This window comes from Argiope bruennichi, chromosome 4 (assembly GCF_947563725.1).
Source record: "Argiope bruennichi chromosome 4, qqArgBrue1.1, whole genome shotgun sequence".
Taxonomy (NCBI): Eukaryota; Metazoa; Arthropoda; class Arachnida; order Araneae; family Araneidae; genus Argiope; species Argiope bruennichi.
The window spans coordinates 9,415,607-9,443,572 of record NC_079154.1 but is presented as its reverse complement, the minus strand read 5'-3'; the positions used below and the strand labels follow the sequence as shown (position 1 = coordinate 9,443,572).

The following is a 27,966-nucleotide window of genomic DNA, read 5'->3' as shown; positions in this document are numbered from 1 at the left end:
AGACTAAGGGAAAAATCTTTTGACGCCGTTCAGACTGTGAAGTATGAGCATATGTCTCAAAAGAAATCTACAGATCAATTGTATGAAAAGAAGGATTATCTTAAACAGAAAGTAGATAGAAATCTCTGTGAAAATATGAATTCAGAGACTAGGAAATACAAAGTAGAATTTTTTAGGATTAAGGAGAAAAAAATATTTGACGATGAAGTCCAAGGAAAAAGCTAATGTCAAAAACTGCAATGAAAATATCTAGCGAAATCGCCAAATAACAGAAATTTTCATCTGAAAAAAATGAGGTCTCGGGTCTCTAAAATGTCTTCCATATTTGAATCTTGTACATAAAATAAGGTTGTTTATTGTACCAATGTGACTGATGCTCAGAAACAAACTATAAAGCACCAATCGAATCATATCAGGTGTGCCGCGTTGGCTTGGTGGTAAGATCTCGGCTTCGAAAACAGGGAGTTTCAGGATCGACATTCGAATCCACCGAAGAACCGTTGTGTAAGCGGGTCTGGTGCATGTTAAATCGGTCAAAACCAAACAGCCTCCCACTGGTGTGGTGTGGAAGTTTGGAGAGGAGGGTGCCAGATCAGGTGTCGTTCTCGTCATCTGACCGCGGTTCAGGATTACGAGTTCCGTCTCAAAATAGCCCTAGTGTTGCTTCAAAACGGGGCGTTAATATAACTGAACTGAACTTAAGAAAGATCACACGCTGTTGATTTCTTGTTTTTATAAATATTTTTAAATGAATTTATAAACTAATTAGACTGTAGTTTTGATAATTTTTCTGTACATTGACTGTTTGATTTTTTTCCCCCTTCGCGCATTGTTTCATGTTGCATTTCTGGAATTACAGTACAGTCCCGAATATCCGGTTTTCGACTAACCGGCCTAGTTTTCTTTTATCGTAATTAAATGAGAAAGGCAATGCTTCTATTAAGTCATCTATTAAGGACTTTTTCAAAACCTCAAAACTTAGTTTTGACTCTTATCTTAGGATTACCTTTTCATATCTGAGTAATCGTTTGTTTATGTTTTCTGCATTTAAGTTGGGCATTGCAGAATTTATGCTAAAATGTGAACAGTTTACATCCTCCAAATTCGTTTTTCTCTAATTATTTCTTGAAACGTTCAGTACAGTATATAAATTGCCAGTACATAGCCTTCTATTTTAACTCGACACGTTACCGGCAACTGTCTCCGATTCACCGGGCTGCGGGTGCGTTCACATTGAGATAAATGGAGGGCTTAGTACTCAGTAAGAATTGAGGAAATACGTATTATAACTGTGAGTTTTGCTATAAGAACTCAGTCGCCTGGTATTTGTGAGTAGAGAAATGAATTCATTGAAATCCGGCTTTTTTTGTTATCCGGCCTACCCTTCCGCCACATTAGGCCGAATATTCGAGAGTGTACTGTACTCTTTTTTTGCCCTTTGGCCAATCGCATCCCTGTTTATCAGCTAGTTAGAAATAAAAATAGATTTTTCTTAGAATCTGTTGTTTGTTTTATATCAGTTGATATGCACATAAAGTTTTTTACGCATTCTTTGAAAAAAATTATTCGTTAAATATTATAATTAATCGTTAATTTAATAAATGTATTTTCTTTCGTCTTCTTTCCCATACTTAAAGTAGAATGACCTTTCTTATTTTCATATTTAAGACATTGTTATCAGTTCATTAAACCTAAAGGAACAATTAATCGGTACTTTTTCTTATTGCAAATTTGATACTTGAAAACACCCGCCACGAGGACACAATGGGAAACTAGTGCATATTAAATGCTCGTTTCAGTGGGTTTATAGATCCAAACAAGCCACTTCCTAATCATCATCATTAAAAGAATCTTCTTACAGCTGAATGAATCCGAGATACCATCTTGGTTTTGCTTAAAATCGCGTGTCTAACACCAAGCGATAATCTGACGCGTGTACGACCATAATGACAGTGGCCTACTTTTGGTTGTAGGTTACGTGCTTTTAATACCTGCAGGCTCTTGAAGGATGCCAAAAAAAGAAGAAAAAAATCGATAGATATGATTCCTCCCCGTCAGTTATTTCAGACTTTTTCTAAAAATGGAATGGGTTCCTTGATTTTTTTTTAATTTTTTTTTTTTTTTATTATTATTATTTCCTTTGGAAATATTTATTACCGTGCAGTGTCTGAGTGTTTGCAAATATTTTTGTTTTTCCGAGAAATTGCTTGGATGAAAAGAGTCCTCAGTATTTCAGATGCACTTTATTGCTGTTACGTTGAAATATCTCATCTAATTCTACGGTCCTTAACCTTTATGAAATAGCCTAGTTTTTTATTATTTTTTAATTTGAAATCTCGAATATTTTTTTATTTCTGGAAATTTGACATCAATAATATCTGTATCTTTGCTTTAAATTCTGTTTTTAGAACGCTGAAAATAATAGCAATGAAATCGTTTTCTCGGATCACCCTCCAGCTGCGTATCCCGCGATTTCCGCGAGCTGGCAATCAGTCCATTTTCTATTGCATCCCGTGTTTTCGCGGTTTAGTGTGTCTATTTTTACGATTACAGATTTTTACTATATCATATTATCGGCGTGCAACATATAGTATCAGTTCACTTTGTTTAAAAAAAATATTAGAACGTATTTGCAAACGTCGCATCTAAATACTGATTCTAAAAATTCCGCAGTCAAAAGGGTAAAAAGTCTGCAAAAAAAAAAAAGACATCAAGAATTTTTATTCTCAGAATTTGATAAATTTCTTCTAAACATTCTCCCAGATTCAAAACGATATCTGACTGTGAACACTAAAATGTAATGTCCCGAAGGTTAGATATATCTGATTGTTTTTGCACCATAATTGATCTGTATTAAATTGTGATCCAAATCTTTTTATGAGTAGTAGAGATTGCAATATCAGTAAACTGATTTGCTGTTAGATTACTGATTTGAGATTAAAATTGTTGCCAGTAATTCTATACTATTTTGTACCGGTAATTCTATAAGTTATGTGTATAAGATGCTTATTTGTTGGATTGCGGTGGCAGGATTGAACAATAGTGCAGACGCTTTGTGCTCATGGCCAACTTAACAGAACAAAAACGGAAATTCAGCATAATAATCTGTTTTTGATGCAAAAATAATAAAAGAATTGAAGCCTTTTCAACTGAAAAATATGAATTAAAATATATTCAAGTAATGTGTGATTCTTTAATTATTGAATTAAGTGTAGAAATTATTACATCAAGTGTAATTTGAACGAGCTTTTACTACTGCAGAATTATTTTATATATAAAAAAAATCACAGGTAAAAGAGTGATTATTTCTTAAGTGTTTATTTTTTTAAAAAAAAACACGTTGACAATTAGATCATGCAGTTTATAATTATAGACATGATTATATTTTTCTTTTCTAACATGATTTGCTATACAGTCGAATTTATTTATATTCAGAATACAATGTATCATAATGAATAATCAAATGTCTTTTTGTTATAAATTTTTATTTATATTGACAGTTAAAGAATTCCTAATATTTCGATCATAAAAATAGTCTGTAATCATTGATGTGTAATCTATTAATATCTATGTGAACACGATAGCTCATTATAATAATAAGTTTGTTGTGTGAAATTTGAGATGCAGCTCTCCTGTTAGGATCTTTGACATTTGAATAAAATTCTATAAAAAAAATGGTTTTGGTTTCTTAAGGCGTCATCAAAAAAACCTCGCCTGTTCTCGAATTTCTTCTAATAATAAGTATATGATTAATTCGAGGGTAAAGCATTCCTGTTTTTTATGTGAGAACTTGATGTTGTTTTGGTTTGGGAGTTTTGAAGCTCGAAATCGCGTAGGCAATGAATAAAGCATAAATGGCAATTTTCATCATCTTTTAATCGCATATATTTTACCTCCTTTTACCAGTATTGCTTTATTATTACGTATGCTTCTGTGACAGCAGATGTGTTTTTAAAAGGTTGACGTAGAACTATCAGTCTACTCAACAAAGTCGGTAGAGCTCCAACACTTTGTTTGCCAGCTAGAAAAATTGAAAATGAAAGTCTAAAAAAATTATAAATATAGAAAGAGAGAGATACCGATTGAGAAGTCTCGTGATTGTTTCAAACCGGTTTAAATTGGTTAATGACTTAATTAAGACAAATAATGACTTAAAAATAATGTTCTCACATGATAACTTGAAATTTGCGATCGTATATTTCATTTTTAAATTATTTATATATTTAATTATAATTATAATTTATTATTATAATTGTATCTTTAAACGATTTCCCGTGATTGCACGCAAAGCTGGGCATGGTTTCCCCAAAACTCTCACACACTTCCTAATAAAGATGATTCTTTCTCTAGCCCGCACGCAAGAATTATAAACCTTGGACAAGGCCATGAATGCCTCGAGTACTCAAATTTTTATTTTCAATGTCCTGCACATAAGCATTTGGTGCAGTGAGGAAAATCGAGTATACGTTTTGGATGTCTTATTTTCGATCAATTGAAACCAAAATTTGGCTCAGAACGATTACATGTCAAATTTTTTAATTGTCTATTTATTTACTATTTACAATTACATGTCTATTTCATTTATTTGTTAGGTATCGCATTTATATGCATGCGAATGTGCAGGCCAGCATTCGCATACGAATTTATATGAAACCGCTTGCTAAAGTAACTCATTGTCATGTTAATGGTTGTTATGCCGGTCTCAACATGAAACCGGCATGGTCCAGACCTTTATGATCCATGACCGCATGTCCAGACCGTCATGGTCCAGATATGACAATGGTCTCATTGTCATGTCTGAAGGTTAAGAACTTTGAGTTCAAGAACTCTATGACACTTCCCAAAAATTGGGTTTATATGCAATCGCAGGTCGACATTCGATCCATATAAAATATCAAAACATATCCTTTAACTCGTTGATAAATTTGGTTCAATAATTTATACACATCTACACTTGCTAAATTGTGTACTAAATTTCATTAAGTTAACACTCACTTTACATTTTCAGTTATGCCGACTTTTAGACAAATCGCAGAATAGAAAGACAAACTTCCAATAAATAAATGTTCAAAATTTGGTAGAAATCCACGAGTTCGTTTAAAAGACTACATAACAATTTTCATTTGTCTAACTCAAAGAGTTTTTGAATTATTGTGTTAAAAAAAAACAAAAAAACGACATATAGACATAATTACAAAAATGTTTTACTTTCTCGGGGATATTTGAAATAAAAAAATTCGAAAACATCTCGTTCGTTTTTTATTACAGTATTTTCTTTCTATTATGTCCTATAAAAATAAAAATATTTCAGAAATTTATTAGGTGTAATTCAGAAATATTTTCTTTTTGAGAGTGATGGAAAAGAGATATTCGGTTTATCGGTTATTTGTTGACTGGATATAATATTTTAAAATAAGATTGACAAGCCGATTTATAAAAATTGGGTAACTGTCGGAGGGTGAGGAAAACTTCAGTTTTAATTATAATGCATATTTTCCTTGCGGAAAAAGTATTTGCCAGAAATCTATAAATTTATTAACATTATCATAAATTACTCATATATAATCAAATGAAATTTGAGGACGAGTAACATAGAACCATTTTAGTGCTTTCATCGGGAACTTACTTGCATACTTTCTCCCCCCCACCCCCCGCCCGGGTCCTTCAGCATAAATTTGTGAACTTTGGGCAAGGTTTGACCGCTACAAATGCTCAGATTTTTATTTTCATAATCCCGCACATAAGCATTTTGTATTTTGTAATATAGTTAAGGAAACTAAACGCATTTTGTTGTTCTTTGACCGATTAATTGAAGGTAAATTTGACTGAAAGTTTATGCAATGCTTTTATTGTTACTAAAATTATATAATATTGTGAATTATACAGTGAAGAACTACTATTGTGTAACTGTATAATGAGGAAAACCAAATATTCAGATTTTGCTACATATTCTCGACCGTTTGAAAACAAAATTAAACGTATCATAACGTTTATATATCAGATGCTAAACAAAATTTCATCGGTCTAGCTCTTAGTTTTGTAATTATCGCATTCATTTTTACTCGGGCAACCGGACAGATCAACTTTCTCTGAATAGATTTCGTTAAAAATTCGTAGAAATATATAAATTTGGAATAAAGGACTATTACCAAGCGCCATCTATGTAGATCAAGACATTTTTGAGTTATGGTGTTCATAATCAAACAGCTATAACATCAAAAGTGTGTTTTTTCGAATTCAGGAGGTCTGGAATGAGGATATTCATCAAAATCTCCTGGTAGAATTTTTGATAATTACAGCACTTTGTATAACTACTTCCTATTCGAGAAAGAAAGTAAAACTTAATTTTAAAGGAAACTTTTCTGTTTAACGAAGGAAAATTAATATACGATATGGTAAGATCAGTTACATTTCAACATAAAGTCTTATTAATGTTACACTTTAAAAAAAATTAACTTTTTCAAAAAGATAAGAAGTAGTAATAAGCTTTCATTAATAAAAATCAATAGCATAAAATATTCATTTTCAGTTATTGTTTACTTTAGTATCTATAGATAGATAAAATAAATACATTCAGCTCTTTTTTTTTTTTTTTTTTTTCCTAGACCAAAAAAAGTTAAATCAGACTGTTGGAATAGAATATACGAATTCATCAGGAATATTCCATTCCAGAATTAAAATGTTGGAATGGAATTTCTATGTTAATTGAAAAGGTATAATCCGAAGAAGTAGACAGTGCAATCAAAGCTTATTCGAAAGATATTTAACTAGCATTTCGCCCTTTTTTATTATTAGTATTATTATTTATTTATGTATTGACTCTTTTCCTTCAAAGAAAACTAAAAATGTTTTGGTTGTAGTTGGATTCTTGCTTTTTTTCGGTTTAAAATTCTGAAAAATTTCTCGCATTCTCCTTAATTTGTTTTATTTTCTTTTCTCGTTTCTTTACTAAAAGACTAATCCTGAAGATTTAGACATTTTCCATCACTTGAATTTTGATTATAGAATTTATTCTGCATAAGAAATCTTTTTTTCAGTTCCATTTAAATAAAAAGCGATATGGCATTTTTTTTTCATACGCCGAATTGCTGAACCGATTTTTATTAGATTTTATTCACTAATACTTAGAAACTGCCTTAGTAAAGATTTCCTGCCAGTTAATTAATTTTTAATTGACAAAAAAATAATTCCACTGCGCTATTCAATCTCTTCGATTCACATAGAAATCTAAACTGTAATGTAATAAAAATGAAAACAGATAATTTGCATGCTATAGAAATGCAAACTACTGAAAAGGTTTTTTTTCATTTTGCTCTTAAGAATTATGAAGCGTACATACTCATTTTAAATATTTTTGAGTGCCAATTTGTACTCGGTGCATGTGCAATTTTTCTCAGTTTAAGAGTCATTGTGAAATCTTCAAAACGACCCTGAGACACGTGCTAAAAGCAACTCTTATTTTTTCTTTAGACCGTATTAGGTAGAGATGTGTTTGGGAACGTGGGTGGGAATTGGGGAGGAGATTTGTACGAAGAAAACTGAAAAGAAGTTGACGCAAACTTAAGGGATCTTGTGAGTGAGAGTCCATTTCGTTCTGATGTAGTGGTATTCATGCCTCCTCTCACTGTAAAACGGCACATATACAACTAAAAATAAACCTCAAAAATAGTTCGTACGCTATGAAAATATCTAAACTGATGGTGAATCCGTATTTGGTGTCGAACAAAAAAAAAATGAAACTCCCACTAATAACTAGCTCATTTGGCTGAATCGGCAAGGCACTCCACACTGAGTCAAACCCAAGCTACTCAATAGATTTTCTTTTTATTTTGATCACAAATACGGTGAAGCATAAGGCGGGTTTCAGTGAATATTTCATGACAATTATATAAGTAATTTTTATTAATTCAAAATTATATTTCTAAATTCATGGAAAAAAATATTTTACCTTTATTGTAATTCTTTTGAATGAAAATATTATAGGAATTTTAAATCATTTTATTTCTCTTGTAATGTTTATTTAAATTTTGTATGATTTTTTAAAATCTAACAAGAAAATAAGCTTTCGTTGGTTTTTAAAAGTCAACTAATTTTCTCATTTTAAGATATGTTAATTTATTGCATAATTAAGGTAATTGCTCGTTTTGAGTAAGGCAAGGTACGTTAGGGTTGAATTTTTTGGAAAAGCATCGATGAAGCTAAAATATACCAGTTAAATAGCAAAAACATTTTTTTTTTTTTTTCAATTGGAGAAAAGGTATGTTTTTTGACTATAAAAGGGGGGGGGTATAAAGCAAAAACCTTTCAGTTTGAAAAATTCTCAAACGATTTGCACAAAATCTTGTTGATAATATATTAGTTACTGAAATATAAAATCTCTTCTTCTGTCCAATCTTTAAATATTAGGTTTTTAACGGATAAATAATATGAAATTTTCAATTTTTTTCGCATTGTGAAACATTAAACAATTCTAGTATATTTGCTTACTATACCATTAAAGACTACTCGTTCGTTACTTGAGGAACTTCAAAACTTAGAGAAATTATTATATCAAATTTTCAACAAAAAAAAAGTTTGAAAAAATAGTATTTAAGAATGTAAAATAATATTAAAATGTGTATTTTACAAACCTAAAAGAAGAAAATTGTTCAGAAATTAAGAATATTGAATAAATAAATGTTTTTTACAAATTCCACTTTTAAACATAGTCACCTACCGTTATTTTTTTTTTTTTTAAATATCAGCCAGTAGAACAAATTTTGTGTATTCTAGTATTTTGCATAAAATTATTTTTACTTATAAAATAATAGACATGCAAGTATATTCATTTCCAGAAACATAGAATGTATTGGCTAAAAGAAAATAAAAGCAAATGAAATAAAAGAGAAATATTTTTTTACAAATTTAAATTTTATAATCTATTGATTTTTGAAAAATGCCTTGGGATATATGCAATTTTGATTTTAATATTGCATATTCTACTATTAAACATTCTGCAGACAGGTCCAGGATTTGTAAAAATTGTTATTCCTGTATTAATTTACATGAATATTTAGTTTCCATATGTTCATGTTTCTGTTATAAGCATTTATTCCGTGGTTGAATTTAAATAACTGCACAATTTGTAGATTAAAATATTTGTACATTCTATATCAATAAATTAAATAAGAAATGTGTTGTCAGTATAATTAATAATAAATGATTTAGTTATTTATATTATTTTCTACATTTTAAAGATATAAATGTACGAAAAATATTTGTAGATGAAAGACAAAAATATTTATAGATTTAGAAACTGAATATACTAATTATTTGTATTTTGTTACTATAAATATAATCAACTCCTATGACAAAAAATAATTAAGAATTCTGAAATATTGCTCAAGGATTTTTTTTTTTTTTTTCTGATATAAGTTAACATGTTGCATTCTGTTCAAAATTCAATTTGTTTTCCAAAAAAAAAAAAAAAAAAAAAAATCGTAGAAAAATTTATTTTGTGTGCAAGGATAATTGTAATATTTCGCCCTACCCTTAATCACTTTACTTTTCATCTTTCTCATTTTATCCGAAACATAGCTGCTAATTTTCGATATTTTTTTTAGAATGTAATAAATCGGTTTCGATTTTCAAATGATCGATAACTCAGTTTCTATTTTTCACATTTCCTTCATGCGTTCTTTTTTCTAAAAAATAACACTGTCACTCTTATTTATAAAGTGTATCAACGATGAATACAAGCGTCTGGCTTTTCTTTTTGTTTGCCTTATTCATTATTATAATGAGGAGAAAACGCAATCTATATGAAAATGTGCTTGCGAATTTGGCTGCCTCCTTGGCGTACTTCTTGGCGAAGTGAAATCATATGCTGACAGGTCTAGTGAAGCCAAACCACCTCCTATTCTTCGGAGCAGGTATCCAAGAGAGGTGTGTTAGCAGCATCTTGCGAAACCGGATGACAGTTCTGTTCTCTCCTTCGTGTTGCGTTAGTCATTACAGTTTACAGCCTTTACTCGATTCAGTTAGCGTGAAAGAACAACAGCTTTCAAATTTCTATTGTTTTCCGTAGCACGGAAACGAGTCTAAAAGTACTTCCGTATATCAATTCGGGTAGTGCGAACGCGCATTTTCTCCGACGTTTTCTCGTTTAATAATCGCACATTGTCCTTTTATTCGGCAGCGTTGTGCTTGAATATCTTCAGAAACATTTTTTTATTGATCTTCACTACTTGTTTTAACTGGGAGAAGGCTACTTTTCTCCACTTTAAAACAGATAGATTCTTATAATTGGATTATCGTGTTATTAGAAAGGATCTTGACCTTATTGATTTGTGTTCTTTCAATCTGTGTGTAAAATGCCGAATGTGTTTAAGACTCTCCAATGCCCTTTCGATCTAGATCGGTTGCGCCCCGACATATTCCGGCGGCGTCCAGACGGCAGAATGTCCAAAACCAAGAATGCCACCCAGGCCGTGCATAAAGTCATCATGGTGGGCAGCGGTGGCGTGGGAAAATCCGCCCTCACACTGCAATTCATGTATGATGAAGTAAGTGGTATTTTTAAACTCTCTCAAATTTGCCCTATTTGTGTACTGTTTTGATATTTGATTTTCCTAGTTACCATGTAATTTTTTTTAACCTTTGCGCAATAATTAATTTTATAGGTTTTGTTTTCTGCGTACTTACTAACTGTATAATTGTTAAAAAATATTGATCTGCGATTGCTGCAACTAAAAATCACCATCCCAATTTCTTGCGGTCTTCCATTTAAAGGAATATTAAAAGAACTATACATTTTTATATGTGCTAGAAATTGTTATATAAATATCTTCTAAAAGTTGCATTTTTTTTAACAATTTTTATAATGCTCTTGTTTTATTAAATTTGTAGAATATTTTTACGAGCTATTTGCAAAAATGTAATTTTGTAATGGATTTTCCACTCCCTAATGATGCTAAAGTTTTAAAATTTAAAGCTCTTCTGCACACTTATGGACAACACGCTTCAGAACTTGATTCATTTTATCAATTAATTTAATTAAATTTTAGTTCGTTGCACGTGGCGCCATCTGGTATGAATTCGAGGAGGCGGAATATTTCGCAGCATTTATCATAGTGAATAATAAAATAAAATGACGAAAAGTATAGGATAGAAATAATTTCTGCTTTCTAGAATATTAATAAATATGTTTCTAAAATCATTTTATTAAATTTAAAGTTAAAATAAATTCATTTCTCTCTTTCTGTAAACTGTAAAAATGACATAAAATCATTTTTTCGAAATATAACGGGAAATGCTGTATTTGCTTTTTTTTTATCTTTTATATTATCATTTGCTTCTTTTATGGCCTTTTATATTTGCTTTGCTTTATAGTTAATTAGATGCTAAAACAATTTATTAAAACTAGTCTATTTGGGTGTGGAATTATTTGTGTAGTGCTGTTGCTTGAATGTCAAAGTTTAATGAATGCATTCGTGGATTCAAAATGGGTATATCCTTATGGGATAGTTTAATTATGTGATTTAAAAAAATTACGATTCTATTTTGCTAATTGCTTAAACTGCTATTTGGCGAATTCTTGGAGAATCTGACGTCAAAAGTTCTGAGAATTTCATTTTTAAAGTCTTTGGTTTTGATCCAGAAATAATGCTTATTCATCTTTCAACTTACTCACACTTTTGCATGGATTCCCTTCCCCCCCCCCCCAACACCTGTCTGCTTGTTGCGTCTATGAAATGCAATTTATCCTTTAATCGACTTGTTGTTTTGATCTAATAATGATTTTTTTAATTAAATAAACCGAACTTTTTGCCACATGATTAAAACTTAGATATATTTCCCTTGGTATTTTAAGAAAATTTATATGTAAAATCCACTTCTAAGCAAAAATGGAATAAAATAGTTAATTGCTCAGCGGACTGAATAAGTTTATGTTATGCTAAACATTATTCGTCCATAATAATTACCAAATGAAAAAAAAAAAAAAAAAAGAATTACCGCCCAGTAAAAGATAAATATTCGAAATAAATTTATTTCATTTGCATTTTAAAAGTTATGTTGATTTTTGATCAATGGTTTTGTATCATGTTTAAAGGCATTATTTTATTAAGTAGTGTAAAAACTACAATTAATATTTTGTTTCTTAGGAAAATGATGGGGTAAGTTGTAAAGAGTATTTTATACTTCATATTTTTGTTGTTTTTAACATGAATGTTATAAGATTCTAATTTATAATCTCCATTAAAATGCTTCCATTTCTATAAATCTCTAACATTTTTTTTAATTAGGGCTTTATTCTTTTTCAAATTTTTATTTCATTTTGTCCTTTCTCTATACTGTCTTTGAATATATTAACTGTTCTGTTTTTGCAAACCTCAAAGATATCGATTTATGAAGCTTCGCTCTTTGAATAAATGTCATAAATTCTTATTCTTTCTATTTATTCGTGACTCTGAAATATGGAAAATAGGAACTTGAGCTTATTCCATGGAAATCCTGAATTATTCATAATGCAGTGATTCAGAATCTTTCCTTGTCATAATAAATATGAAATGATTGTGTAGAGTATTTCTGTTTTTTACAATGAGAATGAAATTGTAAGATTTTGATTTAGAAAATGTCTTTATCTAACTTTATCTAAAAAGATCGTCGAATTATCTCATTTTTACGTAGCCTTTTTTTTTTAAACCAAAACACATAACGCTAAATGTGCAACGCCTGAGTTCCCTCGAAGAAGAAAATGCTAAATGCATTTACTGTTATTCAAAATAACTTTCCAACAAATGGGGCAGTAAAAGAAACTGAATTTTAAAAAAAATGGGGAGATGCGCGGTCTAAAATGCATGTGTTTAATAAGCCTTTTAATGTGATCGCAATATTTCTACGAATGGAAATATTCGCATTCGTGCTGCGTTTCTGCATTTGAGATTTACATTTCTGAATTTCACGTAACAAATACTGGAAGCTTGCCTTTTATAGAGCGTGAGAAAATTCATTACCATCATAATTAAATTAAAAAACAAAGTTTTTGTAGAATAATTTAAGGAAAACTTATACCATACTTAAACCTTAGTTCTAACGTATACCATATTAATCTTGCTTAAGGGGACGGTTGACTTCATTAGAAACTTTTGGGAATTATTCAGTCAGCGTTATGAAATTTTTATGCATATCTATTAAAAATATAAATAAGTCGAATTTCTTTTTTAAAAAAAACGTTTTAAAACAATATATATTAGTTTTTTAAAAAATTAAAAAATGTATAATTTTTAAAAATTTCAAAATAATCCAGGTGATTTAATTTTTAGTTTTTCCTTATTACCGAATGTAAATTTATTAGGAACAAAACTACGCATGATTTTGTAATTCCAATTAAATGCTAATTTTTTAGAAATATTTTTATGCACACTTACTGAATTTTCATAGGAGTTTTATGCTTTTCTGAACTAAAATGGACTTTTAACGAGCTATAAAAACATCTCGAAACATAAAATGCATATTCCATTTTCTTTTAATGTTTGATCGAAATCTTGGTCGATTTTATTTAAATTCTTCGAAAATTAAGACGCCTGGAACGTTTCAAAGATATTTAAATCTAATTAGAATATAATTTTGAGAAAAGTCATGTAGATATACTTTTTTTTTTCTCTTGACCCTTTCAAATATATATATTTTATTGAAGAATACATTTTATAACACTCTTTTAGTTGAATATAAACATATTTTGGTGATGAAACAATAAAAATAAAATTTCATGTTCCTGTTCATTTTTGCTTATTTCAAAGTCCACTGTCCCCTTAATCAAATATTATATTTAATAATATAATATTTTATGAATTTTTCTTAACTGCATAAGCTATTCATTTAATTCCTGTGTTATGCAGATACGAGTCTTAGTAACATTTGATTCCTTTTAACTTATAGTTCAGATTTATGATTTTGTTTTAGTAAAAATCTTCCATTTTTGTATACTTTGAACGTGGTTTTTTTCATGAGATTACGAGATAGTTGTTACATTTTTATATATTATGCATTTTTCAAACGTAGCTGTTGTAAAACAACAATATTTTAAGAAATTATGATTTTATCTTCTGAATTTTTTAAAAATTATTTTATTTGAAATATTGAGCTTTTTAGATAAATTTGCTCAAAAAAGCAGTTTACAATTTTCGAACAATATACTCACATTGCGCAGTTTTCCTTTTATTGTATTTTAACAAGAAAGCATATTCTACTCGTATAACTTTTATTGAAAAATGTGACGATTCCATTTTGTTCTTTTCTGTTGCTGAGGGATGTGCAATATTTTTTCACGTTCTAACTACAAAAAAGTACTTTATTTGAATCCATGACTCTTCTGTTTCTCGTTATTTCAAGTGCATTTGTTTGTTGTGGCATACCTGATGATTATACATTTACATGCTGGTCAAGGATTTGCATTCCCACCACTACGCCTTACCCGTACCTCTAATTTTGAGTCATTGTCTGTCATAATATTTTTCACGTGCTCTTACGCTTTAGTTGTTGCTTGTTTGCGGCACCAATTGAATAAGTCTCGTGGCGATGTCTCGCAGTCATTACTTTCAGTCATGCCAAACGATAAATTTCCTACTCGGTTACAGTGCCAGAGAGGCTCTTACTCCTAATAGCTCATTTAACCTTTATAGGAGTTGCGCTTTTTCGTATTCGTTTTTCTCAATTAGTGAATTGATGCATTTTTGCAAGTAGAAGTTGTATAATTACGAAAAAAAGAGAAAAGGAAAGAAACGGTAAGTAACTTTTGTTAAGTGAACCAAGTATAACATGAGTCCAATTAATTTGAAAACTGTTAATTAAATCGGCTTGTTTATACGAATCTTTAAAAAAAAAATGTGAGTAGCTGAATGTAAAAACAGCCATACTAAATTTTCTTTTAACTATGTGGTATTTAATATATAAATCGATACATTATGATTTAAACATTTGTTGCTCAAAAAAAGAAGCATCCGTGAAATTTTCGAATTTTAAAAACTAAACGACCATTTTTTTATAATTGATAATCCTGAATTCGAATAACCTGATTTGTCAAAATACACGTACAGTCCTTCAAAATCAAAACTATAACGATAACAAAATTGAGATGTTCGGCGCTGTTTTGCTCAAAACCAAGCTAAAATCCTGAAGGCTATGAAGGGGATTCTTTGAATTTACCAGTAATCCTAAATTCGAATTCTGACTGTTTCTTTTCATCTTCCGCCAAAATACACCCACGCAAACACCAACCATTGTGATTTTCGACCAGGTTAATGAACTGTAAGAACGCCTGAACGCCGATTTCGTCCAAATCCCCAATCTTTTAAGAGGATACGGAAAAAACTCACCTGTTGGGAGTGATTCTTTTCCTGGATGTTTTCTGTCTCTTTTAATGAATAAATTCATGAACCAGTGGATGCTTCATATCCATCGGAATTTTACTTACTCACTCGATTCGTCAACTTCCAATGCGTGACCTCGAGAAATTTTTCGAATTCATTACCTTGTAGACTTTTTTCAAAAGTAATTAGAACGAGTTGGCTTCCAGATTCTTTCTGGACTTTCCTTATTTGGATTTCTATTATTTCTTTCCCTTTTGTTCTTTTAATAAATACCTTTGAAAAATAAGGTCATTACCTTAGTATTCAAATAAGCATATTAAATATTTGTCTTTTAAAACCGTTTTGAAAGAAACCTTGCACTTTAGATTGTCTGTTAGCCTTGATTTTCAGGCATGAAATGTCTATGAATTATTATATACTTATCGTAAAGAGAACTATTTTTGACGCCTGGTATGCGTCCACATTTTCTTACATATTTACCTGTTAATCGGGAAATTAACTTTTAAAACTCAATGAGAACTTTTTTCAGTGAGCAATTATTTAAACAGAATAATCATAGAAAATCGCCTTTCACTTGTCGATTATTTATTTTGGCAAAATATATTATGGTCTATTTGTAAAATATACCAATTAAATATTGCCGATTACAAAAAGATAATTAAATAAATCGAAATAATTATTTGGTTTATGATTCTTCCTGAAATAATGAGGCATACATGAACTAATATTATATTGGAACGCCAAAATTTCGATTATTTCTTCAAATATTTTGAATAACACAATTTTTGCCTCCTGGTCGTTTCCTCATGAAGAATGAGGCGGGATGTGTCGTCACTCTCGAGCGATTCGTAAATATTTTCTTCAAGATCACTGTTAGCCATATTTTGAAGGGGGGGGGGGAGAAAAGGAGTAGAATCGGTTACTTAAAAAACAAAAGGCAAATTACGGTATCATTTAAAGGTAAAATATTCATATGCTTACGATAAAATGTACAACATGTATTTTTTTTTTAATTATTATATTGGCGTGTTAAACTAAACTGTGTTAATTTGAAATGTTTCCATATAGCCACGTTAAGTTTTAATAGTTAAAAATGACGTAAAATATAATGCAATTCAGATCATATTGATAATTTCCGTGGTGAAAAAAAAAATAATCACATTGTCCTTTGGAGATGTCTTCCTGGTATGAAAACATTTCTTCGTGCCGGTTAACAGGTTAATAAATATTGATGCTCTTTCTCAATTATTGCAAACCAAAAGTTCTTTGACATTTTCCTAAGCTTTCTTAAAAGAATATCGCGTAATCTTACGATGAGAAATAATTGTCTTTGTAATATAAACCATTGTAGAAATTTTCAATTGGCATGAAAAGAAAATTTTATTAAAATAGACATCTTCAACATCGTGAAAATAGACAAAGAAATAACTTCAGAAACTTACAGTTTAAACTGTACACCTTACAGTTTAAAAGCTTGTTTGCTGACTTTGCTGTTTTCATCACGTGCTTTAAAAATTCGTCTTTAATTTCAGACACGATATTTTTTTCACAAATTTATTTAATATAACTCTTAAAGAGGTGCCTTAATGCCCAAGAAAACCAATGCAACACATAAAATGTACATATTTTCATTAGCGTGAGTTTTTGTAAAAATATCGTTTTGTTTATTTTTATTTCATGCTGGAAAAAAAAGGAGCGAGCAATGGAAAAATACCTATCCAACATATAGATTAATTTGATATCTACCCGCCGTTTTAGTGAGAAAAAGGATATCAAATTCCATCTACTAAAAAGCAAGGAAAATGTGTTCTTTGTTATAGTGTTTATATTTGCTGTAGCGTCCATGTGTGTAGATCTAAATTTAATACAGTTTAATTTAAAGGCTACGTACTAAATCTCATACGTTTTATTCGTTGTATATTTGTGCTAATATATTCACATACTCATGGGCAGACAAATACAAAACTTTTTTTTTTTTTTTCCGAACTAGTGGAGATGTGAAACTTGAAGATTCATCAAAATCTCCCGGTTGAATTTTAAATGATTACACTACTTTCTTTTTCGTATATTTCTTGTTCGTGAAAGTAAAATTACAAATATTCATGAATAATTTTACGTAAAATTTTAATATATTTTTTTTTCTTTAAAAAAAGTTAAATAGTTTTAGAATGATAAAATCTTCTCTGTATTTTCCTATTGAATTTTAGAATTGATTATATATCACCAAAAGAAATAAAAAAAGATGCTACTCATGCAGGATTCATTATCCAACCTGATTTTATTCAGTTCATACATCAGATAACATTATCGCAACGTGTTAGAACTCATAATAAAATCTGATAAGAATTGTCTCTGTGATTTTCGAAACTTGATTCAAAATATAAAATGAGGTGGAATATGTGCTGTTAAGAGTAGTGCTGCACGTGTGGCGCTGCATTTTTAATGAGCACCACTCTCCCTCATTTGCATTGATGAAAATTGTAAAACATGAAATGAGTTGTGCTATCATTTAATTCTTGCAATTTTCTCAAAATGTAAATCACATATAGAATTGAAATAAATGAGTTGGGAAGTATTTGATAAAAGAATGTTATATATTCTAATTTGAAATTTCTTTTAATTTTTTTAATATTGTCTAACCTTTTTCAGGTAAGACAATTCTGAATTTTATTAATAGTCTTTGGCATCTGGTTCGCCAAGGATATGCATTTTATTTAATTTCTATTAAAATCGTTAGATATAACTTCATGATTTCACTAATAAACTATGCAAGCACTTAGAACCGCGTTATTTACATAATCTTACATATGTTCCCGTCATTGTGTACATGAATTTTTCGGATGCAATTATTAATAGACATCAAAGCGCTATTAAAAACATAATTATCTAGTTCATCTATCTTCTGACTGTCGCTTTACTGTCATTTCACATTTTTCATTTGCTGCACAGATATTAAATAGGATTCTTCTTCCTTAGCTTTTTACAGTTCGATATAATCTATTGTTTAAAAATAATACAACAGCCAACATTCAGAAAAAATTTGAACGAATATTAAATAAATATCATTAATTCATTATCAGAAACAATTAAAAAAAATTTAAATGGGTGTAAAATTATTTTTGAGTATTTTCGGAAATCGGAAAAACGTTAAAATTTTGAAAAAAAATTTCAAAAAAAAAAAAAATTGCTCTGAGATGCACATTCTTATCCAAAATATGTTATGTCCCATATTTGTTAGCTCTAGATGAATTGATTTATTAGTAGAGATTTTATTGGAATTATTCCATCGTCATCTATTAAAACACCTTTTTACATTCTGGCTTACCGAATACATAGTAGAGAAGGCTTAACAATATATTTAAGATCTTTCTGAATATGGGGAAGACATTTGTGGAACTTTTTTACAGCAATAATTCAAAAATGCAATGACTGGATAAATTTGATATTTGGTATCTGGCAAATTTTGGATTAAATTCATTCACGGGTTTTCCACATAGGTGAATAATTGAAAAAGTCAGTGAGATAGATGAATTTTGGTTCATAATTTTATCTAAAAAATTGTAGAAATGTATCAAAGTTTAAATCCAAATTATCCATAGTTTTACTCTCTTGTCCATCTGCCTATTCCATGTTTATAATCACCGATAGTTTAACGAAGCAATAAGCTAGATAAATGAAATTTGATTGGTATCCGTAATATCATTGTTATAGATTTATAACATACTGTCAGTCGAATTGACAAAAAGGAAAAGTTCCTTTTGAGTACTCAATTCTATTTAGCCTATTAATTCTCCAGCTGCGTATCCCACGATTTCCGCGGGTTGGCAGTCAGTCCATTTTCTATTGCATCTCGCGTTTTTCGCGGTTTAGCGTGTTTATTTTTAAGATTACAGATATCATATTATTATCGTGTAACATATGGTATCAGCTCACTCTGTTTGAAAAATATTTGAGCTTATTTTCTAACATCGCTTCTAAATAGGAATTTTTAAAAATTGCGCAGTCAGAAGGATAAGAAACACGGCTTGACTTTGAATGTATGCAAGAAAATGGAACATGCACTTATTATTTTTAATTTTAAAAAAAACTTTTGCATGCTATCTTCTTTGACCATGTAAGTATATATTATCAGATATAGCTTTTAAAAAAATTAATTTTACAAGAATTAGCTTTTTTATGATGATGGCTAATCATCATTTACTTTTTAATTATTTTAACATTTATTAACTTAACATTAATGCTTCCCTAATTATTAACAAACACTCGGAAAAAATAAGGCGCCACTCTCCCTTTCATAATCATTTGTCTTCGTCATATCCTGGTTATCCATTCCCTTTGTATTTGTAGAATAAACAGATGTTGCATCAGAAGATGAAGAGAGGCTGTTACTTAGAGATGAATGAAAAATTTTCTTTTTCTGATGTTTATCTCTTCTATTGAATTATGTTGCTTCCAACACCATTTTAAATAATTTTCTTAGCTGTTTAGAAGTTGGGTCCGTGCGTTTCTTTATTCCAAACCATGTTGCGCTTGCACTTTAAATTGGATGTATTCTTTGGTAATGTCTAATAATTAAAGGAGAAACCGTTTCACAGATCATCGAGGAGGTATTTACATAACATCTTGTGTAAGCGGGAAAATTGAACAATAAGAATGCGGAACTCTGCATAACCAAAACTCTCGAGTTCGTTCCATTTGCGTTCTTAACCGTGACCGTTCTGATCCTTTGGTCTTGGACATTGTTCCTCGAGATTAAAATTGTTTAAGTAAATGGCTCAATTTTCTTTTCCTTGAAGGAAAAATGTTTCTATTTTAAGCATAGAGGGTGGAGTTTACTCATAGATGCATCATCGTCTGAAGATAAATTATCATCAGGTATCAGTGTTTATATATTTTCTATGTAAAATATGTTCTTTTTGCATCTTTCCTCAAATCATGAAATATTATATTTACGCCCTTATATAAAGCTTTTATTGACGTAAAATCAATTTTTAGCAATTTTGGATTATTGCTTTCTTTAACCCTTCAGTTATATACAAATACTTGTCTGTCGCCTATTGTCGAGTTGAGCTTCAGTTTAAGTAGATAATTTAATTGCATTTATAATGTCATTAAATTAGTTTTTGACGGCTAATTTATAATGAATTTTCGAATATATTATTATTTTATTGAATTATAACATTTATTTCCTGTAACCCTTAATTTACTATGAATGATCGGTTTGATATTCTATTATGTCAGCATGCAGTGATTGCATGGAGCATGATACCAGCATGCAGCAATTAGGAAGAATAAGATAAGATATTGGCCAATTCTCCTCTTGAGATATTATGAATCTCAAAGAGGAGAATTGGCCAAATGGTACGATATCATCTCAAGAATTAGTTTAATTTACGAAACTCAATTTCATTGTAGGTTTAGTGAATGTAATATCGAGAGTCCAAGGTCCTTCTATCAGTGCGGTATGGAAACTGGAGATTCAGTGTCAACTTGGCAGTCTAACTGTCCGACTGCAGTTTAAAATTAAGGGTCTGACCCCTATGTTTGGGGAAAAAAAAAAAAAAAAAACGTGACTTGCTAGGTTATGCAACAGATTAATAGTAACAATCCTTTGGGAATACAAATAAATGAGTCATAAGGTTTCTCGAATATGGAATTCGATGGAACCATTACCACAGTACTTTTCGTTCTTATACAGCTGGAATTTATTGAAGGAAACAAACTTACTTGCAGAACGCATCAGGTTACATTAAGATAATTCAAGATCGCAAGCCGTACACCTGGCAGTCCGGAAGACTTGCCATTGGGAATGGGCTTGTATAACAACTCCCATACAGTGCCGACCTAGCGTCATCGTCTACATCGTAGCTTCTTGTAGCAAATGAATCACATATTGAATGACATTTCCAAGGAACTAATGCTTCAATCTACAAAGTATCATTTATCATGTATGCTTAACATTGCTACACTGAATCGACTATCGCTTTTTGATCAATCTGCGTACAGTTAAAAATTTACAAAACTATGGGCGGAAAGCATCAGATTTTAAAATTCAACTGAATGCATCAGTGTGAGATTAAAACGAGAGCGTCAGACGGTATCGGAAATGAATTTCAAATGTAAAAATCGATAGTTCGTTTGAAAAAAAAATACATCTCCTTTTTGTTTCGATAGCAAGGGTGTGGCACGAGAAATGAATAATTTAATATGATCTAATGATAAGTATATTTATGGCTTGAAGATATTATTGAATTCTTAATAGTCTTGGTGACTCAGAAGAACGAAATCAGGTTTATCTTTTGAAAATGATAAAAATATCGTGTCAGAAAAGTATTGGCACAGAAACACATTTTAATTTTTTGTTATCTTTCTCTCTCTTTAAATTTCCATATATCGGAGTTCCCCCCCCCCGGGGGACCTTTTTAAGTCTTTTAGCATCCTATTTGAGACATTATTTCAATCCTTATAATAACAGAAAGAATTACACTTTGGTTACAGAAGTTTTTAAAATGATATTTGCACTTTATTTTGCTTTCACGTAATTGCAGATTTAAACACAATAGATTCAATAATTCAATGTACCTATCAGACTCATCATTATAGCTTTAGAGGTTAATTTCAATATATAGAGATTCGATTATGTATATTTTAAATACTTCGCCTGTTGTCTTGACAAAGTATGTGTTTCTGAATGAATGTGAACATAATGAAGGTAAATGTATATACAATGATTTAGCAAGTTTATTAATATAAAAATGATCATTAATTTCAACGGCATGCATTTTTGTCTTTATTTTCAAACATCCCTGATGTTAAGATAGAAGCCCTCATGAAAATATTACGCTCTTTGTTTCGAAAGATCTTCCTGGATATAAAACTTGAAAACAGCTGACGTGTGACAGCTTTCCTTGTAAAGTTATCTATTACTTATTAGCTCCTCTATCGTCTTAAAGGTTTTATTTTGAACTGCATTACTATTATACTTTTATCCTTATTTCTGATGATGTTTGTTCGATATATGGAGTTGTAGGTCTCGGATATTGTTCGTTATTGTTCTGTGATGGCCGTTAAAGAAAAGAAGGGATGTGTTCTTTGATTTTTTTTTTCTCTTATATATATATATTCTATCATTCTTTGAAATAAAAAGGAGAAACAAACAATAAAATTTCGATTTAGTGAATCGAAGAAAAGTATTTGTCTCATTATAAAGAAAGGAAACTTATATTAATTATCTCGTTGTTTACTTTTTGGGGGCCTCGTTGTCTTCAAGCATCATTTTCTGTAAGCCCCATTGTCTCATTGTTTATATCATTGTCTTTGACCCTGTGGCTTCTGATTTTTTTTAAAAATCATTCTTTAGATGCAATGTTTGAAAGTAAGTTCAGATATTTTTAAAACAAATTCAGTTATTATTTTATGCTACACGATAATTGCATAATGTAGTTCATTTTTTTAATTATTATTATTGTAAGACGTAAACGTATTAACCCATCAAAATCGCGGTATGCAGCAGAAAATGCACCATCTCCCAACACAGAGAAATGGTGGAATAAGTAGCTGGAAGGTTAAGATTTGCACGAATTTTTTTATTAATGCAGTAGCCTGTTTCAATAACAATAGTTAACATTAAATAAAACAGAATATTCAATGCCTTCTTTAAGGCTTAAGGTAACTGGAAACAAAGAAAAAAAATCACTTTGACTAAGCTTTAAACGTTGAGAAAAAACTCGTGGATTAAAATTGTTCTTAATCATGGAATTCATTTGTTAAAAAAAATCATTTATCAGTAACGTCATTGCTATGAACAATATGAGAATAGGGCTTCTTGAAAAAATCTCTCTAAAGAAAATTTTTTCATTTCTACGTTAATGAGCCTTTCTGGGTAATCCATTTGATCCATCTTAAAAAAAAGGTCTGTCACATTTTTGAAGAATGGTAGATATTCATAAAATCGTATGCGAACTGACCAGACTAGAACTAGCTAGCATTTAACGCTTAGCTGCCAATTCTAAGGTGACTAGTTTGAAATAATTAAACTTTGTTGTTGAAGTTATTTGTATAGTTCTCACTTAAAAAAAAAAAAAAAATTACGGACAAAAAATTTACCCCGCTATTACAGAACTAAGCCGTATAAACAGGGTCTATTGTAACTGGTTTTTACGCTTGTTAACTATCCAAATTTTGCAAAAGAAAACAACGGATTGTAGTTTGTATTAGAGTAAAATTTATATTATGTCCTCTGGAGATATAAAAGTTATTTCATGAAGAAATGTCTTTATTCTTAAAATTCGTCTGACTTATATGCAGCGTCGGAACACAATTTATTCGTATATATAATATTAAATTTAGAAGTAAAACTTGTTAGAAGTTGAAAAATCTAATATTCATCTTGTTTCGTATATATAACTATCCGATTCAACCAATATGATCAAACATTTTGCTTAGCTGATCGATGGCACAGTTTTTTAAGCTATTTTTTCATTCCTATTTTAAAGTGTGTTTCTTAAAAAAATCTAAATGTATTTTTGAAGATAAATAAATTTTGAAAGTCCTTTTTATTGTCATTACTAAAATTACTTTTCTAACTCTGTATTTAAAAAAAAAACCCGCTTAGATAGTCCAAATTCGTAACTCTATCCTATATTTCATAAATCAAATTATAAAATTTAGCGGTATATAAAGAACTGTATTAAAAAATGGTTCTTTGCGAAAAATTATTTGCCAAATCTTTGCCTTGGTGGATGAAATAAGTTTCGATTCACTCAAAATAATTTATTGAAATCAAAATGACTTTGCTCACTTTTTTGAAGTAATAGAAGAATCTGAAAGAAGCCGTAAATGTTTTCGGAATCAGTGCTTTAAGAAACTCTCTCATACACTGCGTAAAAAAAGTAGAAGGACAGTGCCTTTTTGCCAATTAATATCTCTTATTTTCTCCTAACTACCAGATATTTATGCAGATTTAGTTTAATGACCCTTGTTTTCATTTTAGGCAAAAATTAAACATCTACCACTAATATTATTAAGAAAATTAGTATATATAATTTCCGATGCGTAAAAAAAGTAGAAGGACACTTGCCAATATATTTAATTTAGTGAGTTGTTCTTTATTTAAATAGTGATCTTGTACTTTGTTTATCCTTTTCTGTCAAAAAAATCTAATTTGTTTAATAGTTGCGTTGTTTCTCCGTTCTCAGAAATGCCTAAAGGAATACCTTTGAACGATTTGCAAAAAGGGGCAAATTTCCGCATATCAAAATGATGGTAAAGGTGTCAGAGAGATTGCTCGATTGTTGCAGGTGAGTCCCAATACAGTTTCAAACTTTATCAGAAATCCTTATAAAAATGGAAATAAAAAGAAGACTGATAGATCGAAGAAGTTAACACCACGTGATGAAAGAAAACTTGCTCGTATGCTGAAGAAGAGCAAAGGAAGTGTTTCAAAGGCAAGAAATCAAGCAGGACTTAATCCTGTGACGAAACAAACAGTTTACAACTATATTAAATGATCTAAAAAATTCATTTTCAAAAAACGGAAACATCATCCTAAGTGGAAACAAGCTCACATTGATAACCTTTTAGTGTGGGTTAAGGAGCACATGTCCTGGACTACAGAATGGACTTCTGTGATATTTTCCGATGAAAAGAAATTTAACTTAGACGGTCGAGACGAATGTCAGCACTACTGGCATTGTCTGGGGACTGAAGGCGAATACTATTCAACACGACAAATGGGAGGAGGGAGTTTAATGGTTTGGTTGGCTGCTGGATACGGAGGAAGGACAAGTCTGGTTTTCTTAAATGGTAGGCAAAAACATACAGACTACATTCAAGTGCTGAATTCCGAGCTTCTTCCTTATGCCTCTGACATGGGGGGTGAAGAGTGGAAGTTTCAGCAAGACGGAGCTTCCATTCACACCGCGACTGGAGTCAAAAATTGGTTCCTAACAAATAATGGGGATGTTTTACCATGGCCAGCCAAAAGTCCTGACCTTAATATAGTGGAAAACATCTGGGCAATACTAGTTCGTCGAGTTTATACTGATGGAAGGCAATTTGATTCGCAAACTCAGCTTCGAGAAGCATTGAATGACTCGTGGGACAATTTTTGTCAAACTGAAATTCAAACTCTATACAATTCACTTCCAAACAGAATATTTGAACTTATAAAGGCCAATGGGAAGACCATTCCTTATTAAAGTCCCCATTTTTTCATTCATTATAATGCTGTCCTTCTACTTTTTTTACAAAGTTTCAAAAAAGAGAAACTATTTTGTTGCCATTAATATTTTATGTTTGAACATCATAATTCTGATGTTAAAATTGCATTTTTGAAATATTTGCTAAATGTTTCTAATAAAAAAATTTTAGTAAAAATAAAATATTTTTCGGTTATTGTTACAAAATCAAGTGTCCTTCTACTTTTTTTACGCAGTGTAGATAAATAAGTCGCCTCAAATGTTCACATGCCTTTATTGTTTAAAATACTTCTATCTGTTAAATGCCCATGAGAGTATTTTTTAATAATTAGCATATATCTGGAAACATTCTTCCGTCCTACGTTTTTTTTTTTTTTTTTCCCCGTCTCCCCAATATCCATGTAAAAAAAAAAAAAAAAAATTCAAACTAGGTTTTTTTTCCAAACTTGTGTTACAGTTTTACGTCGGATTGATTTTCGTGTTTCGAAAATTGAGCTTTCATTTCTCCTTGGCTTACATCCAGAGTTACATATTTATATTAATTCCTTTGTTAATGTAATATCAAAGTGAAAGTGATATATTGAAGTTGTTATACCTCCGATTTAAACAAGAATTTTTTTAATATTCTTTACAATCTTAATTCTCTGAAATATAGAAAATTTTCTTTATTCTTCGTTAGATACTATGTCAACAATTGTCAAAAGATTCTCTGCCTCCGTAGTAGTCATATTCAAATCCACATAATTTCAATCAGTTTGTTGCACGTCTAACATACTGTCCGTTTTTAAAAACAGAAACTTTCTTCATTTTTACGCATGCGCCTGTCGACTTTTATTTCAAAAAAATAAGAATGGGATACAAGATTGAAGAGATGTTTTTATAAAGTAATATATAGAAAAATGGATTTAGAACATTCAAAAAATATTATTTTGTCTGTGGTCTCTGTGTATCGACCTTTCAAGGAATTAAATCATCCAAAATTTATAGACTTGGCTTAAAAATCAGTTGAAAGTTTAAAGAGTGTAAAGGAAAGAATATTTTTGTTCACTTTTATACTATCGTTGGTTTTTTCACTATCATTTCTACGATATTTGAACAATGAATATGTTTGGTTTTTAAAATATTTTAGTTTCTAGAAGAAATTTTATTCTAGGGCTAAATTTATAATATTAGCTTATAAAATTTATAGAATATTTCTCATTTAATAGCGATCTTTAGTTATTTTATTTATAAAACATTTATCATTAATTAATTTACTATTTATGTTTCGTAGTTAGTTAACCAATTTGGAGACTAAAATTTTTTTGCGACAAATTTTTAAAACGCAAGAACAATAACAGATAAAGAAAGCCTTTTACAAAATATCTATAGTTTTGTATGTCATAAATATTTTTGGTGTATCATTCAAAGCTTTTTTTTTGTGCATTTCTGAAAAAAACATTAATGGAAACTAAGATTGGTACAAAAGTGCTTTAGAGGTCAAAATTATTTTTGTTGCAACTTCAGCTACATTTTTTTATATCACAAAACTTCCATTTGATGGCAAAATATATTTAGTATACTGATTGCTGCAGATTTCTTCTAATGTTTTTCTATATAAAAGATAATGTTGTTTAATAAATTTTCATAAATATTGTAAATACATTCAAATGAAGTTATATAAATTTCAATAGTTCTTAAATTAACAGTATCAATTCTAGTCAATGTTGCATAATATATATTGTGTGAAAAATTTGCAATGATTTTTTTTTTTTTTTTTTTTCTTTTTTAAAGTTTGTAGAAGACTATGAACCCACCAAAGCAGATTCCTATCGTAAAAAAGTATTATTAGATGGTGAAGAAGTAGGCATTGACATTTTAGATACTGCAGGCCAGGAAGATTATGCCGCCATCAGAGATAACTACTTCAGGTCAGGAGAAGGTTTCTTATGTGTGTTTTCTATCACAGAACATGACAGCTTCTCTGCTACTTCTGAATTTAGGTAAAGTTGTCTTCATTACTGTGTGTGCATATTGTACTTTCTTTATCTCTCTTTGAATAAGAAAAAATCTGCATTAATATAAAAGGATTTTTTTTTTTTGTATGTGAAATGAATATTGGTACTAGATGTACCCACATGGATGGGTTGTTATCCTGTTAATAATATCTCATTAATTATTCTTATTATCAGATTTATTGCAGGAAATCGCATGAAGAGTGCTTAAGAAATAAAAAAAAAATTGTAGCTTAGATGCAAGCATATATTAACATTATAAGTAAATAATAAAGATCCGGAAAATTTAAGGGACACTCAAATCGGAACTAATCGCTAAAAAAGGATCGAAACAAATAATGATCTACTAACAAAAAAAAAAAAAAAAAAATGCAATGCCAAATAAATAATAATAAAACAATGTTAAAAAAAAAGTGGTAGCAG

General features: G+C 30.0%; 1 protein-coding gene across 2 annotated transcripts in view; it reads left to right on the top strand.

Moving 5' to 3' along the window:
- LOC129965654 (ras-related protein Ral-A-like) overlaps positions 1-27,966 on the top strand; it is a 50,858-nt gene that overhangs the window by 16,356 nt on the left and 6,536 nt on the right. Inside the window, exons 2-3 of one of the 2 annotated variants that reach the window (XM_056079740.1) lie at positions 10,396-10,544; positions 27,323-27,531. In XM_056079740.1, the coding sequence (XP_055935715.1) occupies positions 10,440-10,544; positions 27,323-27,531 (314 nt within the window). In that variant the 5' untranslated portion in view covers positions 10,396-10,439. Of the gene's footprint in view, positions 1-9,912; positions 10,545-27,322; positions 27,532-27,966 lie in introns of those variants that run through there. The other variant, XM_056079739.1, reaches the window with a different exon arrangement.